The sequence below is a fragment of the Coturnix japonica genome, chromosome 34 (genome assembly GCF_054131305.1).
Source record: "Coturnix japonica strain WE chromosome 34, WE-NBRP24, whole genome shotgun sequence".
Taxonomy (NCBI): domain Eukaryota; kingdom Metazoa; phylum Chordata; class Aves; order Galliformes; family Phasianidae; genus Coturnix; species Coturnix japonica.
Window position 1 is genome coordinate 1,923,355 of NC_140696.1, and position 16,442 is coordinate 1,939,796.

Genomic DNA, 16,442 nt, shown 5'->3' on the forward strand with positions numbered 1-16,442 from the left:
TCCAGGCAGTCAGCATCTCCTTCATCCTTGCTCCCTGCCTCTCCATGCTGCTTACATTTATTTGCAAGCAGTTTCTCAGGTTTACGTGCTGATGTTCCTTACATACAAGGTCTGGAGACCCACCCCTTGGCTCACCACGCACCTCCCCATTCACACTGAGAGTGGAGGAGCTTCCCAGTTCTTCTCAAACACACTCGAGCAGCTGGCAGTGCTGGGCTGCCTCTGATGCTGCCATGGCTTCGGGGACAGAGCAGCAATGTGGCAGCCTCACTGTCTTCAGCAAGGAGGACTTTGAGGAGGACTGGGTGAAGGTGGCCAGCGGGGGCTTTGGGTGCGTGTACCAAGTCAAGCACAAGAAGTGGAGGACGGTCTACGCGGTGAAATGCTCCCCGTATCTGCTGCAGGACCCCGGCATGGAGAGGTAATGACTGCTCTCCTCCAGCATTGTAATCTGGCGCATATTTGTGTCTTAAACTTCATTAGCACAGGCGTTTCCAGCTGTTGTTGCTGGGCTCGCTGGGTTGATGAAGTTATTTATTCTAAATTTCTATTGCATTCCAGCTGAAAGGATCCTGTCTGGTTCATAGTCACATGCTGATATCTCTTTTCTTGTGATGTTACTGACTCCAGTGGAGATGGTTTAATTGGGCAGTGGCCATGCCTTTGGTTTGCAGTGCTTATGCTCTGCATACTGCATTTACTTTTTCTATTCTGGGGGAAAAGAGAATCAAGTTGATTGGTTTTACTTTTGTATGTATCAGCTCAAGGAAGTTTAATCTTATGGATACCACCAAAGCAAGAGGGCAGGGTCTAAGTAATGCTGTGCAGCAGCACCCACCCCTGTGCCCATCCATTGTATGCCCTGTGCTGGAAGGGAGCAGGCGGGGGCCATGCCCTGCAGCTCTGCCCCAGAAGGGAGCGAGAAACCACAAGTCCCTCCTTGTGCAGCACTCCATGCTGCGGGCTGTGCCTTTCTGCAGTGAGCCTTCCTACCAGAAATAATGCACCTGGGGTAACCCATGAGGGGTCTGTTCCACCAGAGAAAGACTGGCAGAGGGTTTTGCTCTGTTGAACTGTGTTTAGATGCGTGGGTGGCCCTGCAGGATGACATTGTGAGCTCAGATTCATTCCCAGGTGTGCTTTCTAACTTCTAGAAGTCTTTACACTTGTACTGATTGGTATCTGTCAGTGCACTCTGGGCACCCCAACTTGTTCAGCAGGTCACAAAATGCAAAGATTTAGTGAAGCAGGTCTGGCAGAGCTGGCAGCAGCAGGCAGACTTGTCTAGACTGCCCCAGGACCAATCCAAGGGGAAATTTGATTCTTTTAGGGATGTACAAGGCTGCTTGGATAGCCCTGAGCTGCTGTACAGGAATTCCACCTATGGATCAGCACTGACACCATCTCTTGGTTCTTTTTTTTTTTTTCCACCCAGAACCAGTGTGAACTGTCTCATGGAAGAAGCAACCAAGATGGAGAAAATCAAATTCCAGCACATTGTCACAATCTATGGGGTCTGCAACAGCCCTCTGGGCATAGTGATGGAATACATGTCCAGAGGGTCTTTGGAGAAAATCCTTCCCACACACAAAATGTCATGGCAGCTCAAGTTCCGGGTTATCCATGAGATGGGCTTGGCTATGAATTTCCTGCACAGCATGACACCTCCGTTGCTTCACTTAGACCTAAAGCCAGGGAACATACTCCTTGATGGGAATATGCATGTCAAGGTATGGCCTCATTGTTTGCAGGGACGGGTCATTTCTCTTGGTTGTACATAAGTTGTTTTGGGTCCAGAAGCTTGATAAGGATCTTCAGGAGCACTCATCATTATAATTGACATCTGCAGCTTGCAAGAAGCAGCTGGTAAACAAATTGCATGATATACCCCAGATCATATAGCAGATTCATAGAATCATAGAACTCAGATTGGAGGAGTCCTCAAAGCCTACCCAGTGCCACCTCCACCCATGGGCAGGGCTGCCCCCCACCAGCACAGGCTGCCCAGGGCCCCATCACACCTGGCCTTGAGTGCCTGCAGGGATGGGGCACCCACAGCTCTCTGGGCAGCAGTGCCAGCACCTCATTGCCCTAATTCTGCCAGAACTGGGAACACAAGGGAAAATGCTGATCGGCTGGGCTCCGTGAAAAGCATTGACTCTGGTTTTAGTTGGGTTTTCTCAGGTTTATCAAACACCTCCTCATATTCCTGATCGTGAAGGACAAAGATATCTCCCAGCTAAAATAAGGAGAAGTGAAATTGTTAACATTAGAGAGAACATCATGTTCTCTGCTTGCAGATCTCAGACTTTGGGTTGTCCAGATGGATGGAGCAGTCAAGCCGAATGCAATATATTGAAAGCTCTGCTTTGAGGGGCACTTTGAGCTACATCCCCCCAGAAATGTTTCTGCAGAACACCAAGCCGCCAGGAATCAAATACGATGTGTACAGGTAAGGCCTGCCTTACTGCACAGAGATGAGACAGCATTCAAATATCCTTTTGGCCAAATTTCTTTGCAGCCCACTTATAAAAGCTACATTCCAGATCCTTCACTACTACACTGCACAGTGATCCAAGAGAAATAGCAATGGAGTATCCATGTGGTCACATGCACTTGACTCTACAACCCAGTAGGAATAAAATGGGCTGTAGAGGGATGTAGGCTATCATAAGAAATCCTGTAAGTCACTCATCCTCTGCTCAAGCCCTGTGGCAGACATCAGAGATGTATGTGATGATTCATACAATAATGTCCTCTGGGGGCGGAGGGTGCAATCCCAGTTCTTCCATCCTGAAGGACATCATTTCCTACATTTTCCATTTCTTGAGTATATGAAAGCAGTAAGTGGATTTTATGCTTGTGTACAATGAGAACACCATGGAAATGATTGCTCACAATCTCTCATTGCAGCTTTGGAATAGTCATTTGGGAGGTGCTTATGCAGAAGAAGCCTTATGCAGGTAAATATGAGAGTGAATGCATTTCTTACATGCTCTGCATTCATTAAAAGTTTATTACAGCCACCTCCACAGAGAAAATCTCTGCTGTGTGCTGCTGTCACCCTTTCAGGAGCCAACATGATGGCCATCATCGTCAGGGTCGCAGCAGGCAAGAGGCCCTGCCTGGAACCCATCAGTGATGACTGGCCGGGGGAATGCCAGCAGATGGTGGACTTGATGAAGAGGTGCTGGAACCAAGACCCAAAGCAAAGACCAAGCTTTACAGGTGTAGTAGCCAAACAGGGCATGGATTAGGCAAAGGTCAGCTTCAGGAATTAACAGCTGGGGGATAAGCTTGCATGTAACTGGGTACCAGCTAAACTGCCTGTGGCTTTGCCAGTGCTTGGTACCCATCTGCTGTCAACACATCCTTTTTGCCCCTCTTTCCATCCTCCCCATGTGGAGGATACCTGGAGGACTCCCACAGCCCTGGGTGCTGACTGGGTAATCAGCACAGCTAACAGTCTCCCTGCTCCTGCAGATATCCCTGTAGAAACAGACATGCTGCTGTCCCTGATACAAAGCCTGGTTGTGGATCCGGAGAACGAGCGCCTTGTCAGAAAGATGTCCCACAAACCTGCTATTGCTGGGAACCAGCAGGTGAGCAAGGCTGCCCAGTGCCTGGGGAAGTGCACTGAGTCCCTCCTAGCTGCTGAGGAGGTATTTCCTCTCCCATCACTATTTATCATCAGTGCACCTCAGTACTCTGTGTGTGCCTGCATGGAGTGCACATCTGTCACTCATTTATGGGGATGGGAAAAGTCCCAATAAATCTAGGAAGCTGAACACTGTGCTAAATGATGGATGATCCAACAGAAAGGTCCTTCCTTCTGCCTCTATGGCTTTGCCATATCTGAAAGTTGGAGCAAAGGAGCAAAGTATCCTGATATTCTGGGATATCTTCAGGCTTTTGCATGCCCATTAGTGTCATGATTTGCTCTACTCATAGGATTGGATGAAAAAACCATACAAATGGCAGCACAAAACTCTGGAGCAAAGAAGAAATCTGTGCCAAAAAGTGTATAATGCAAATAAGCAACTTTCCCTTATGTTTTTTTCTTTCCCCCTTCCCGAAAATGAGAGTGACAAAGAAGAGCTTATCTTCTCTCAAGACACCAGAACCGGTGGTAAGTGGGGATCTCTTCTTCATCATGTAAAGATAAGGAAGAGGGAAACCAGTAGAATAGGCTATTTCCTCGCTCTCCAGAGATAAGGATATGGCACAAGGAAGTTTTCTGTGTGGGGGACTTTTTGTTTTAAATTAAGCAAAATGAACTATACAGGAAATAAGTTCCCATGATGGAGAAACCAAACATCTCATGGCTTTGAAAGAGATGTTTCACATTCTGTATCTCTAAGGTGCTTTCATTTCATCGCACAACATGAGCACCCACATGCTCTCCCTCCTTTTTTGTGCACACCAAGCTGTTCCATTCTGCCTTTCCCCCCCTGATGTTCTGTTTGCCCTGCCTTTAGGAACCGGTCACCAGGAAGTTCATGTCCCACCTTCACATAGTGAGATGGAAAGCCCGGAGGACATCCTATGTGAGGAGATCTGGAGAGTTCATGAGAACGGCCTCACGCTGCTTCACTTCATGGTGATCCAAGGAAACGTGGAAAAGGTGAAGTTTCTCCTGAGCTGCAAAGCCAATGTGAACAGCCAGGCGGTCTGTGGCTACACCCCGCTCATAGTGGCTGTTCAGAAGAGATCACCAGAGATCTGCTCAGTGCTGATAGAGCATGGTGCAGACACCAACATGCCCGATGAGGATGGCTGGACACCTCTTCACTTTGCTGCTCAGAATGGGGATGACCGAATTGTTCGCCTCTTGCTGGACCACCAGGCTCATGTCAATGCTCAGGAACATGACGGGTGGACCCCTCTGCACTTGGCATCCCAGAACAACTTTGAGAACGTGGCTCGAGTGCTGCTCTCTCGCCAGGCTGACTCCAACACCCAAGAGGTGGACGGGAAAACCGCGCTCCATGTGGCAGCCTGCTTTGGGCACGTCGGCCTGGTGAAGCTCCTCGCCAGTCAGGGAGCAGACCTGGAGAAGAAGCAGAAGAACCACAGAACCCCTCTCCACGTTGCTGTGGAGAGGGGGAAGTTCAGGGTAGTCCACTATTTGCTGAAGAACGGGGCCTCTGTCAACAGCCTGGACCAAAACCATTACAGTGCCCTGCACCTGGCCGTGGTGAGGGGCAAGTATCTCATATGTGAGAAACTCATCAAGTATGGAGCCAACGTTGAGCTGCGGACAGACAAAGGCTGGACCCCCCTACACCTGGCTTCATTCAAAGGACACATTGAGATCATCCACCTGCTGAAAGACAGCTGTGCCAAGCTGAACGCCAGGGGAAGCATGGGCTGGACACCGCTGCACTTGGCCACGCGCTACAGTGAAGAGCCGGTGGTCTGTGAGCTGCTGAGGTGTGGGGCAGACCCCAACATCACCGAGAAGTCCGAGTGGGCCCCCCTGCATTTTGCAGTGCAGCGGGGCTCCTTTCTGACTGTCATCAATCTCCTGGAGTGCAGGGCAGATGTCAACGTGAAGAACAAAGTGGGCTGGACACCACTGCACCTCGCCGTCCTCAAAGGCAACATGGCCATTATAAAGACCTTGATTAAGGCTGGTGCTCTGCTCAATGTGGAAGATATTACTGGCTGCACAGCCCTCCAGTTGGCAATTAGACATCAGAAAGAAAACATCATTACGTTGCTCCAAGGCAAGGACTCGCTGATGAATACATTGCAGAATAGGACCCTGGTGAATGATGCTCAGATTTCAAGACCCAGAACGGCTCCAAGAAGGACAGATTTGTAGATTCATTGCATCCGGCATTTATCACTCGAATGTTAAGGTATCAGGGTCGGAAGGCCCTATATCCTGTCACCTGCTGATTACAGGGGATTTTTATTTTTTTTTAATGGCAACTCTTAAGTTTAAACACTGAAAGAAAACAGAGCTGTAGAGGGCAGATGACAAGCTATGCTTGAGAGCAACCAAATTTATAGCCCCTTTTGGCTTGGTGATGCTGGCGTTAGTCTGTGCTTCTCTGTTGCGATACTCACTGCGTGGGGACAGAAAAGGATATGTGAACTACCTTTTAAAATGGACTCTGCTGAAATCGTGCATAGCAGTGCATATTTGGGTATCTTCCACATATTTTCTTGCTTTTATTCTTTGTTTTCTGACAGAGCAGATTGGTGTAAAGCAGCTTGGTGCAGGTGGGAATTGCGTCTTGAGATTCTCACCTGCTGCTGGAAGTAGACACCAAGCGAATGGTGCAGCAATGTGTCAGATTTTCTGACATCTCATTTTTGTAACAAGAGCCTTTATTAAAAATAAACTGAGTAAGAAAAATCTTTGTTGAGAAGTATTTAAATGGATGCAACGCGCTGCAAAGTAATTCCACTCCATCTCTTAAACACTGAGACTGTCATTCCAAAGATGGCTTGAAGGATAAGCCAAGAAATGGGTGCAGTTGGTGGGTGCAGTCAGGTGGGGCTCCTTTCTGCCTTAGCTGAGGGCTATTAGTTTGAAGGCTGCTCTCAGGCTCCTCTTCTCTTTGACCAGACAGACTTGTCTGGAAAGTGTTGCTCATGGTATTGAATGAAATTGTCTAAATTCAAAATTATTTTGCTTTTGTGGATGCTTCTGAGGATGTGTAGAAAAGGCGTGATGACAAATGCATCCTATTTATGCAGCTGGTCCTACATTAGGGGTTGTTTTTACAGGCAAGAAATCAGTGGGATTGTCCTGAAGCCAGTTAGGCAGCATTGCAGGTAATGCAGCATGGCTGCTGAGAGATTTGGGGGCGTTAGCCTTTCAGACAGACATGCAATGGTGACTTTCTCTTTCATTTTATCTAGAAAGATGTGGCAATGCAAGTAAACAACCCACAGCTCTGTTTACTCTGTACAGGGCGAATGCCACAGGGCAGGGAACTCCTTTACCACCCCAGCCAACAACAAGAGCTGCCCTGTATAGGGAGGATCTGCTCAGAAGCTCACTCCAGGCATAAGAAGTGCTCATTGTCCCAGGAAAGCTGGCAGCTACTTGATCACAGCAGAGCTGGGAGACAGAACAGAAGCATCTTTAAGTGTTCTGTGAGACCGAAGATATATTGCCATATGTGAGTCATAACTGTATTTCACTGCTTAATGCAGCGTGCATTTCCCCTTGCCTGAGCTCCAACCCACTGAAGCTGTCTGGACTCTTCTAAATAAAAGAGCAGGTGGGGTGGCTGCAATGGCTGCGAGTGCTATTAAATGTCCTTTTGTCCCTTCTTGCACATTTATTTTCCTTTTGAAATCTGACAAGCTGAACTCATAGCAGGGTATTGCAGAAACACAGGGCAGGAGGTGGGCTGCTTCCAGGCAGGGAGAAACTGGGAAACCTCCTGCTGTGGGAGCAGAGCTCTGTATGCTGCTGGTGTGTGGGCATTGCTTGCAACTGAGCCACGTTCTGTGGGGAAATGCATGATGATTCTTTGGAAAAAGTGGAATTGGCTTGGACAGGTGCACTCTTTCCTGGGGAAAGAACTGGCTGGATCATCCTCTTCTCATGGGTAACAGCAACAGGATGAGAAGGAATGGCCTCAGGTTGTGCCACAGGAGGTTCAGGCTGGATACTGGGAAAACCTACTTCACAGGGGTGGTTGGGCAGTGGCACAGGATGCCCAGGGGAATGGTGGGGTCACTGTCCCTGGAGGTGTTCAGGAACCACGGAGACGTGGCACTGAGGAGCACAGTCAGTGAGCAATACAAGTGGATGATTGCACTGGATAATCCTAGAGCTCTTTTCCAGCCTTAGTGATTCTGTGTCATTGGCTGCTTCCTTGTAACTTCAGAATATCCTGTTTTGATGAGATGTAAAGTGAAGACAAACAAAAATCCCTAACATTACTAATTTCACTTATAACTATTTGGCACCAGTTTTCAAAGGGAGGAGGAAGAGGACTTTCAGGGTGGGATTAGCAGCTGCTGGAGGTGAGATGAAAGAACTTTGTAGCCTGGACTTGTGTTACAGGAGAATGAAAAAGACAACACCTATATTACAGTCTTATGCCTCCACTGGCATGCTGAAGGTAAACTCATTACATCATCATCAACAACAGTACAATTAAGAATGGATGCTTGGCCAACACCAAGCTTTGCCTCCATGCGGAGTGTCCTTTAGCACAGCACACCTGGTTGTGCTCAGGATGTGCCTGGTGTCACCACATGGGTCTCTGGGGACAGACATTGTGCTGCTGCTCACAGCAGTGCCAGGACTGGGATCCATGAATCTGCAGTGCTCCTCGCAGCCTTGAGCAGAGCAGTGCTGGTAACAAGTTGGAATATTTGTCTCTAATTAAAATGTCTTGTTTCTCATTCTCATAGAGCTTGGAGATCTCTTGCTGAGACCTAAGCTGTTTAGCTGTTGTTAAGCTGTCAGAGGCGTTACATTAAATATGAGGCACAGACAGATAGCTCTCCGTTGGTGTGACATTTTTACTCCAATAGCACTTCGAAGATGTTTTCTTAGCAGCGATGCTTGAAATTCTGCAGGATGATGGATGTGACTGGCAGCAGGGATGTCTGTCTGCCTGAACTTACAAATGAAGAAATCCATCAACCCCAAGAACAGCCCAAACCCACAGCAGTAACCCAAGTCAGTCCAGGGAGGGCTTTTGTTGTTGAGTGCTCACAGAGGCTTGGATTTGTGACAGAAACTTCTGGTGCTCGTTTTACAAGCTTTAAACTCTAAATAGGAGGAGAAAAAAGTGAGGCGTGAGGGACTGTCTCCTGCCTGTTTCCCAGCCTGTCCAGGCTGATTGCAGTCATTGTTCACAATGAACTTTAGGACATCACGAGGTCTGACAGTGATGGGATGAGAGGGAATGGCTTTAAAGTGAAAGAGGGGAGCTGTGGGTTAGATGTGAGGAAGCAATCCTTTCCTCAGAGGGCGGTGAGGTTCTGGCACTGCTGCCCAGAGAGCTGTGGGTGCCCCATCCCTGCAGGCACTCAAGGCCAGGTGGGATGGGGCCCTGGGCAGCCTGAGCTGGTGGGGGCAGCCCTGCCCATGGCTGGGGGTGGCACTGGGTGGGCTTTGAGGTCCCCTCCAACCTGAGCCGTTCTGTGATCTACGGCATTGAATTTGGAAGCACCACTGCTCACCTCCTCACTTCTATTCCTGAGGAGCACAGCCATCAGCTGACGCAAAGCCTTCAGCACTGCTGGGAGAACGTGAGCATCTCCATCACTTGAAATATTTACACAAAATAAAGAAATCCAATTGCCACATAATTCAGTAGCTCATTTCTATCATCGCTCTGACAGAAAAACAAAACTCAGCTCAGATGTCGTGGAGCGCTCTCCAGAAGAGCTTAATTAAATTTATAATGAAAATAACAGGGGATTAAGAAGGCACAAGGGAAATGTATTCCTCTCGCAGAGAATTACAGAGGTGATAGAAGCAATTTTCAGAGAAAATTACCTGTTTGCTATTCAGTTTCTATAGAAATTAAATGAGTCTTTACAAACTCTGGAAAACCGCATTCCAGCCCACACTTTCTTTGTGACTGTGCAACTTGTTATTTCTATAATTAATCGTGGGTCTTCACCTCACTCCCCCCTACACCCCCTATTCCCTTCTTCAGATACGTTTTAGTCTTCTGTCCCTGCTGATAACATGATATAACCATCCATATATCTCTTAACCAAGAGCGGCCAATGCTGACAGTGTGTGTCAGCAGTGCCTGCTGTAAGGAGCAGGAACAGGACCTAAATCTTCCACCAGCTCAAGTGCACCACTCAAAAGGCCAGCAATGTTGAGCCTTAAGTCTTATGAAAATCCTGTCTTTGTGCTATTTTAATTTGCCTGAGTGAGCCCAGAGCAGCACTGCCTTGCTAGGGTTCCTCATTCCTCCAGCACACAGTGTTGCTTCTCTCATTGGCATGTTGCATTTCTGATTTTCTTCCATTGCCTAATTTCTGCAGCAGGATTGGGAAGGTCATTAGTAGACAGTATCTGTAAAAGGCTCTGAGGTCTGTAGAAGGATGGCAGGGATAGAGTTGATTCAGGAAACATGGAGATGTGGCACTGAGGGACACGGTCAGTGGGCAATATAGGGTTGGACTGGGTGATCCTAGAGATCTTTTCCAACCCTCTCAATTTGATGATTCTAAGACCTCACATCAGCCTACATAGGACTAACTTACCTGGCTTGGGGGTACTACCTTGAATCTACACTTTATGCAGCAGCCCCATCCGACGTGCACTGCTTGAGCAGCCCCAGGTCATTCATTGCTCCTGAAAACCTCTTTTCTTGTTGCTCAAATCCCTCTCAAAATGACATGTTTTACAGTGCCAAGGGGCAACGTTCAGATGACATCACTTCTGTGCGTGGGACAGAAAGGACTTAATGAATCTGAAACTCGGGTTCTCTGTGATTTGTGCTTGTGAAACAGAAAAACAAGTTAAAGCCAGACAGGCTGAACCTCTGTCATCTGGCACCTTGCAGAGTTATAGATGCCTATGTGCAATGAGTGTAATTCACTCCTGATCTGATTTTGCAGTCTTTTCCATTTATTTAGCTCTATTCATTGTGGGAGATGCTGGAGGATCAGTTCTAGAGGCAATTGGATTCTTCTGCAATTTCAGATACCTTTAGTTAATTAAATACTTGATGCTGAAACACACTGGTGGCAGGGATGACATAAAATATCTGCACACAGGTATGGCTGGGAGACTGAATCAGAGCAGCTCCTATTTGCTTCTTAAGAAAACAAGCAATTGTTTTCAGATTGCTTTTGTATCTCCCCTTGCATTCCATCAAAGGTATCACTGACTTCAACTCTATGAGCACTTTTTGCATCCCTTGCTCCATTAAGCCACAGGGGTGTAATCTGGAGATGCTGGACAAGCAGTCTGCATTTGATTCCTGTTGCTTCCATCAAAGAGACCCGTAGGGAAATGTCTAGAGGGTTAAAATTACATAACCTGGGAGTTATTAGCAAGCACTATCCATGCACTGAGAGCGTCTGCATTATGTTTGTGGGTGTTCTAGTGACCAGTGGTTTTTGACCCCATTACCATATCTTTATTGCATCTTTGAAACCTTCTAAATCTCCTGTTTATGTAAAGGAAAACAGCTCTATTCATAGGATCTACAAGTCTTCAGGCATTCATGGAGCATTTTGTACATGATGGATGCTAACAGCATCCTGCTTCTTGCTTCTCCTCTGACTCAACACATACGATTCTTGACCAACACTGCATAAACAAATCCAGTGGAAAGTAAATACATCTGTGGATGCCAGGAATGATCCAGCCACACCTCACATTCATACCAGAGAGGTGAAAGCTGTGACTGTTATTGATTTCTTAAGTGGCTTCTTAGTGTCGCATCTGACTGGAAATAATTTTTCACACAGGAAATTTACAACCTAACTACAGGGAAGTGAGCAAGTGGGGTTTGTCATGGCTATCACAGAATGATGGATTTTCTGCTGAAGAATTTCTTTCCAGAAGAAGCACTTCTGTCTTGATGAAAGTAATTTGTGGGAATTTCAGTGAAAGATTTCAGTTTTCCATGCTAAACTCTTTAAAGGAGAAAATCTGAAAATCAGAGTGCCACAGAACGGCTCAGGTTGGATGGGACCTCAAAGCCCACCCAGTGCCACCCCCAGCCATGGGCAGGGCTGCCCCCACCAGCTCAGGCTGCCCAGGGCCCCATCCCCCCTGGCCTTGAGTGCCTGCAGGGATGAGGCACCCACAGCTCTCTGGGCAGCAGTGCCAGCTCCTCACCCCCCTCACATCGAACTGATATCTTCCCTTTTATAGTTGGGAAGCCCAACTCCCTCAGCCTGTCTTCACAGCAGAGGTGCTCCAGCCCTCTGAGCATCCTCACGCCCTCCTCTGGACCCTCTCCAGCAGCTCTACATCCCTCCTGTCCTGGGGTCCTCAGGCCTGTGCACAGCACTGCAGGTGGGGCCTTCCAGGCGCAGAGCAGAGGGGCACAACCCCCTTCCTCTCCCTGTTGCTGCAGCCCAAAGGACAGGTGGACACTTAAAATAAAGTATTTCAGTTTGCATTTGTGTTTTACTTTAATATCAAATGTTTTTGTTTCAATATTATTGGAATCAAAATAATGGTTGATAAAGTGCTTGGTGTAAATTGGAATTGCATTTGCAGATTTTCTAGATGTAAATCTGGAAAGAGACCAAAACACTCTGGTCCTTTCTAGGACAAATCCATTCCTGGCATTGCCTATGTTCTGAGTTCTAACTCACTGTGTTCTCTATCAGTATGAATCTGCTCAATAGATGACAGCATGGTGCCATTCAAATCCCTGCAGCCCCTGTACGTGATGCCATTTGTCTGCCTGTGAATGCATGCTGCTGTTCTTCCCTATCTCCTGGTGTTCTGTTCTTGCTCCGAGGATGACTTGTTAAATCTCAGGCTCCCCACTGTCCATCCCATCCCCACCCTGCTTTAAGCCATTATGGCTTGCAGTCATCCAGACTTGGAGGCAGCAGGGAATGAGGAGATCAAGGCTGTGACAAGTCTCTTGCCGTGTTTTATCACGCAAGTGGATCTTCAAAGGCTGTCTGCATGTGACGCTGCCTTTACTCAAACTGCACCTCTATTTCTGGCAGCGATGGGTGTTACCAAGAGTGTTTTGAATAGGGCTGGGAGGAACCCTGGGGTGGTATCCTGTCTTCAGGAATGGTTTTATGCAACCCAGTTCTCTAACTTGTTCTTAAAAGCCATCTGTTACCGAGATCATTTCTCAGAGGACTTTGTTCCAGCGCTGCATTGTCATTGCTGTAGCTAAACCAGGCTGCAAATAACTGCACCTGGTTTAGCAATAAGCAAGTCCCAAATTAGAAGCATACAAAACATTTATTGTTTTTGTTAGCAAGCACTGCAACATGGGCCAAGATCTCCTGCATATGTGACTTACAAATAGAATAAAACCCTACAGGAATAGAAGGAATCACATCATGCTTCAAGGAGGCAGTTGCTCATTGCACTCGTGTTGAAAAGCTGTGCTCTGTTTGGTTCACGGGTAATGCTGCTAATGCCTTTATGAGTCACTAATAAGCATTGCTGCATTTAATCAGCTGCTTTCCTTTCCAAGGAGGTGAGGCCAAAGCTTTTCTCTGAGTGAGCATCCAACTAGTTTGAGTCGGAACTTCTGGGCACAGGTTAACAGATGGGGGCTTTAGGTCCACATCTGCAAATATGCGCCCATTTGGTGTGTCTACCTGCACGTGTGTTCAGCCTAAGGCAACCGATTTCCACATGGGATCAGCATGAACAGCTTACATCTGGTTTTATAAGGAATCTCTCCCATCCAATGCCACTTGATGAGGGGGAGTCCTGGTGTAAATATCCCAGTGCCTTCCTTGGTTTCTTGTATGAAATAGCTCCAGAATACAAATACCCACTTACCATACACTGAGCTGCATGTGTGCAAGTCAGTAAATAGAGGCAGTTTTTGATCCAGTGGCCAAAAAGCTCAGCCAGTCCCCACAGAACAAGGCTCACCTCTTCATTCTAGAGACTTGTGATTATTGCTCTGAATTAAAAACCTTACACATCAGAAAATATTAATTAAAGATTCCATCTCACTTTGGAGCAATTATGCAGAGGAAGATCTGGCCAGAATGGACCAAAAAAGATGTGATAATCAGATGCAATAAAGGAAGGTTGGGCTCTGAGCACCTGATGGAGCTGTGGGTATCCCTGTTCCTTGCAGGGGATCACTGTGGGACCTGATGGCTTTTAGGAGTCCTTTCCAACTCAAATTATTCTGTGATTCTATAAAATGAACCTTTCTCTGCTGCTGTTAACTGAGAGGTGCACTTCTCCACAAAGGTAGAAACACTGTGGATGCTGACAGCTTTTGGCTACGGCCAGACTTATGTCTGGGGCACAGCTGGACTCATTCCCTGGCACTTGTGCTACTGCTCTGCACCAGAGCTCCTTTCTCAGAGAGGCAGAGGAGTGTTTCTTTGATAACTGTGCAGATGTTAGTCTTGTTCTTTGGACAAGCTTATCTGCCTTCTCCAAGCAGGACAAAAATAACTCTTTAGAAGAGGTTTGGGGAATTGGTCTCTTTGGGAATGACGCAGTTTGCCACAGGGCTTTGCTGAGCCTGACCTGCCTCACTTTGCTGGAATATTTGTTGTCTCCCCAGAGAGCTGAGTAGGGCCATTTATCGTCCGGCTTGTTCCTGTGACTGCACACAGTTGTGTTCTGCTGAAGGCTCATCCCCAGAGACACCAGTGAGTGCAGGAAGATGTCACAGGACAGAAATAACGGGAAGGGAGAGCAACAAAACAGCCATCGTGAAACAAATAACAACAACAAAAAACACAGAGAAAAGGTGCAATTTGTCCAAAACCTGCTGAGACTCTTGCAAAAGTGGTGTTTTCATGTTAAAAAGATGTTCAGGATGCCAGAACAACTCACTTTGCTTAAGGGTTGGGTTAAGTGGACTCAGGGGCCAAGCAGGTAACAGCAGCAGTGATACTGTGCAACACAGTCCTAACCCATAGCAAGTGCAAGCTAAGGGAGTTACTGTAAGCACCATGGAAGTGTAGCCCAGAGCACTTTACTGCATATCTGCCACCAGCTGAGAACATGCCCAAACTCAATTACCATAGCACAGTGAATTGCCAGCCCACAATAATTCAGTCATAAATCTCCATCCCCAGGTTAATTTGGTGTGACTTTCTCATCCAGACTCCAGCCTTCCTGTGTACTGCAGGAGCTGGATCCCTGTTGTTCTGGACTCATAATGTCATTTATAGCAAAATGTGCCGAAAATCACAGAGTCATCCAGGTTGGAAAAGACCTCTGAGATCACCCAGCCTGAACATCCACCTGCCGCCAACATGGCCCACTGACCACATCCCTCAGCGCCACATCTCCATGGTTCTGTAACCTTTCCAGAGACAAAGACTCCACCTGTTCCCTGGGCAGTCTGTGCCAACGATCACTCATTTGGAGAAGAAATATTTCCAGATGTTCAACCTGAGCCTCCCTTGGCACAACTGGAGGCCGTCATCTCTTGTCTGATAGGGGACAAGAGTGAATGTGTGCTGTGCTACAAAAGTGCATTTCCCTGTGTCCCTGCCTTCAGCCAGCTGAGTTTTTAGGCTTGGATTCTGAAGCCTATGTGCAAACTCACCAGTTTTGTTTTGGGGTCATAACCCAACTCATTCCACCACATCCCATGTTTTTCTCTGTAGTCCTGTCTGTTTTGCAGCTTATGGTTGGCAGAGCTTACGAGATCTGCAGAGACTATCTCAGCTGTCAGCTCCTTTGTCACTGTTAGTATTTGCAGACAAGATTAGATTTCTTGCAAACATTAATTCTGTGGTTCCTTGTGGTCTGCAAAACCAGCCTTGTGGCTGCATTGCTAAATGAATGGCTTGTAGCGAATACTTGGTGCAGTTACAAAGCCTGAAGCTATGACCCCATTTTCTCCCAACTGAGGTTTGTTTACTTCTGCTTTTTAAGCCTCTTTAAAGCAATTTCTAGGTCTGTTAATTATTAATTATACCTTAATTATATTTAGTCCATCATCACCACTCTTCCTTTGGTGAATAAAGTTGTTATTTATGAGTCAAAAGCTATTTATGAAACAGACAGTCTGGTATCCTCAGAAAGATGCGAGTTAAGGGAACTGTTTTAATTATTAAAGCCTTGATTACAGAGAATGAGTTAATTTAACAGGTACAACTGGTACTCCTTTTTCTGCTGTGTGTATGTCCTGCTGCTTCTTCCTGGAATATCATATACTTTGTTGGGTTAGAATGAGGACATCATCTGGGTTGAACTTGATGGCTTTGGAAATGCTTTTTTACTTTGTAAATTGAATGCTTCAATGCATAAATTATCTTTTTGACCTGTTTTGGTTCAAGACTGAGTAGACCGAGGCCTTTGGTTCATGCCAAGGAGCAAAACACCATCCAGTGGAACTGCAGGTTGGTAGGTCTGCCCTGGCAGCAGGAAGGGCTGGTGGGTTTTGTGGTTATTTTGTCGTATAATGAAAAATAATATTGGAGAGAACCCCAACCTCAAAGGTGTGGTGAGGCTGAGGTCTCACTGTTGTGCTGAGCCTGGTTGAGGTTCACACGCATCTATTGGATTGATTCTTGCATCAGTGCCAAATATCTAAGCAGCTGGCACAAGCAAACTGTGGCATAAGCACAGCACAAGTGTGAATGTTCCTAAATGAACATCTCTAGCGTATCTAGCAGTCTCTAGCATAAGACAAGAGAAAGGCAGGAGGAGAAAAGCTCCCTGTGAGCCATTCCTTTGTCTTCACCAGTGCTGTTGGTGGTGGGAATTCTCTCCTCAGGTGGGCTCGCTGAAATTCATAATTAGGTTTTTTTGGGCATGTGCACATTCCTACACAGCTATAGTGCTAAAAATA

The 16,442-nt window shown here is 46.8% G+C and overlaps 1 protein-coding gene across 2 annotated transcripts; it reads left to right on the forward strand.

Annotated features, from left to right (window-relative positions):
• The first annotated feature begins 90 nt into the window (after positions 1-90).
• ANKK1 (ankyrin repeat and kinase domain containing 1) lies at positions 91-5,959 on the forward strand. 2 transcript variants are annotated; one of them, XM_015883795.3, is made up of 8 exons: positions 91-421; positions 1,436-1,730; positions 2,301-2,452; positions 2,914-2,963; positions 3,073-3,228; positions 3,484-3,602; positions 4,084-4,129; positions 4,479-5,959. In XM_015883795.3, the coding sequence occupies exons 1-8, from the start codon at positions 234-236 to the stop codon at positions 5,825-5,827; spliced, it is 2,355 nt and encodes a 784-aa protein (XP_015739281.2). In that variant the 5' UTR covers positions 91-233; the 3' UTR covers positions 5,828-5,959. The 2 variants fall into 2 exon arrangements, with proteins under 2 accessions (XP_015739281.2, XP_085382016.1); XM_085525890.1 differs by lacking the exon at positions 2,914-2,963 and having other exon boundaries at positions 3,014-3,228.
• The last annotated feature ends 10,483 nt before the right edge of the window (positions 5,960-16,442 follow it).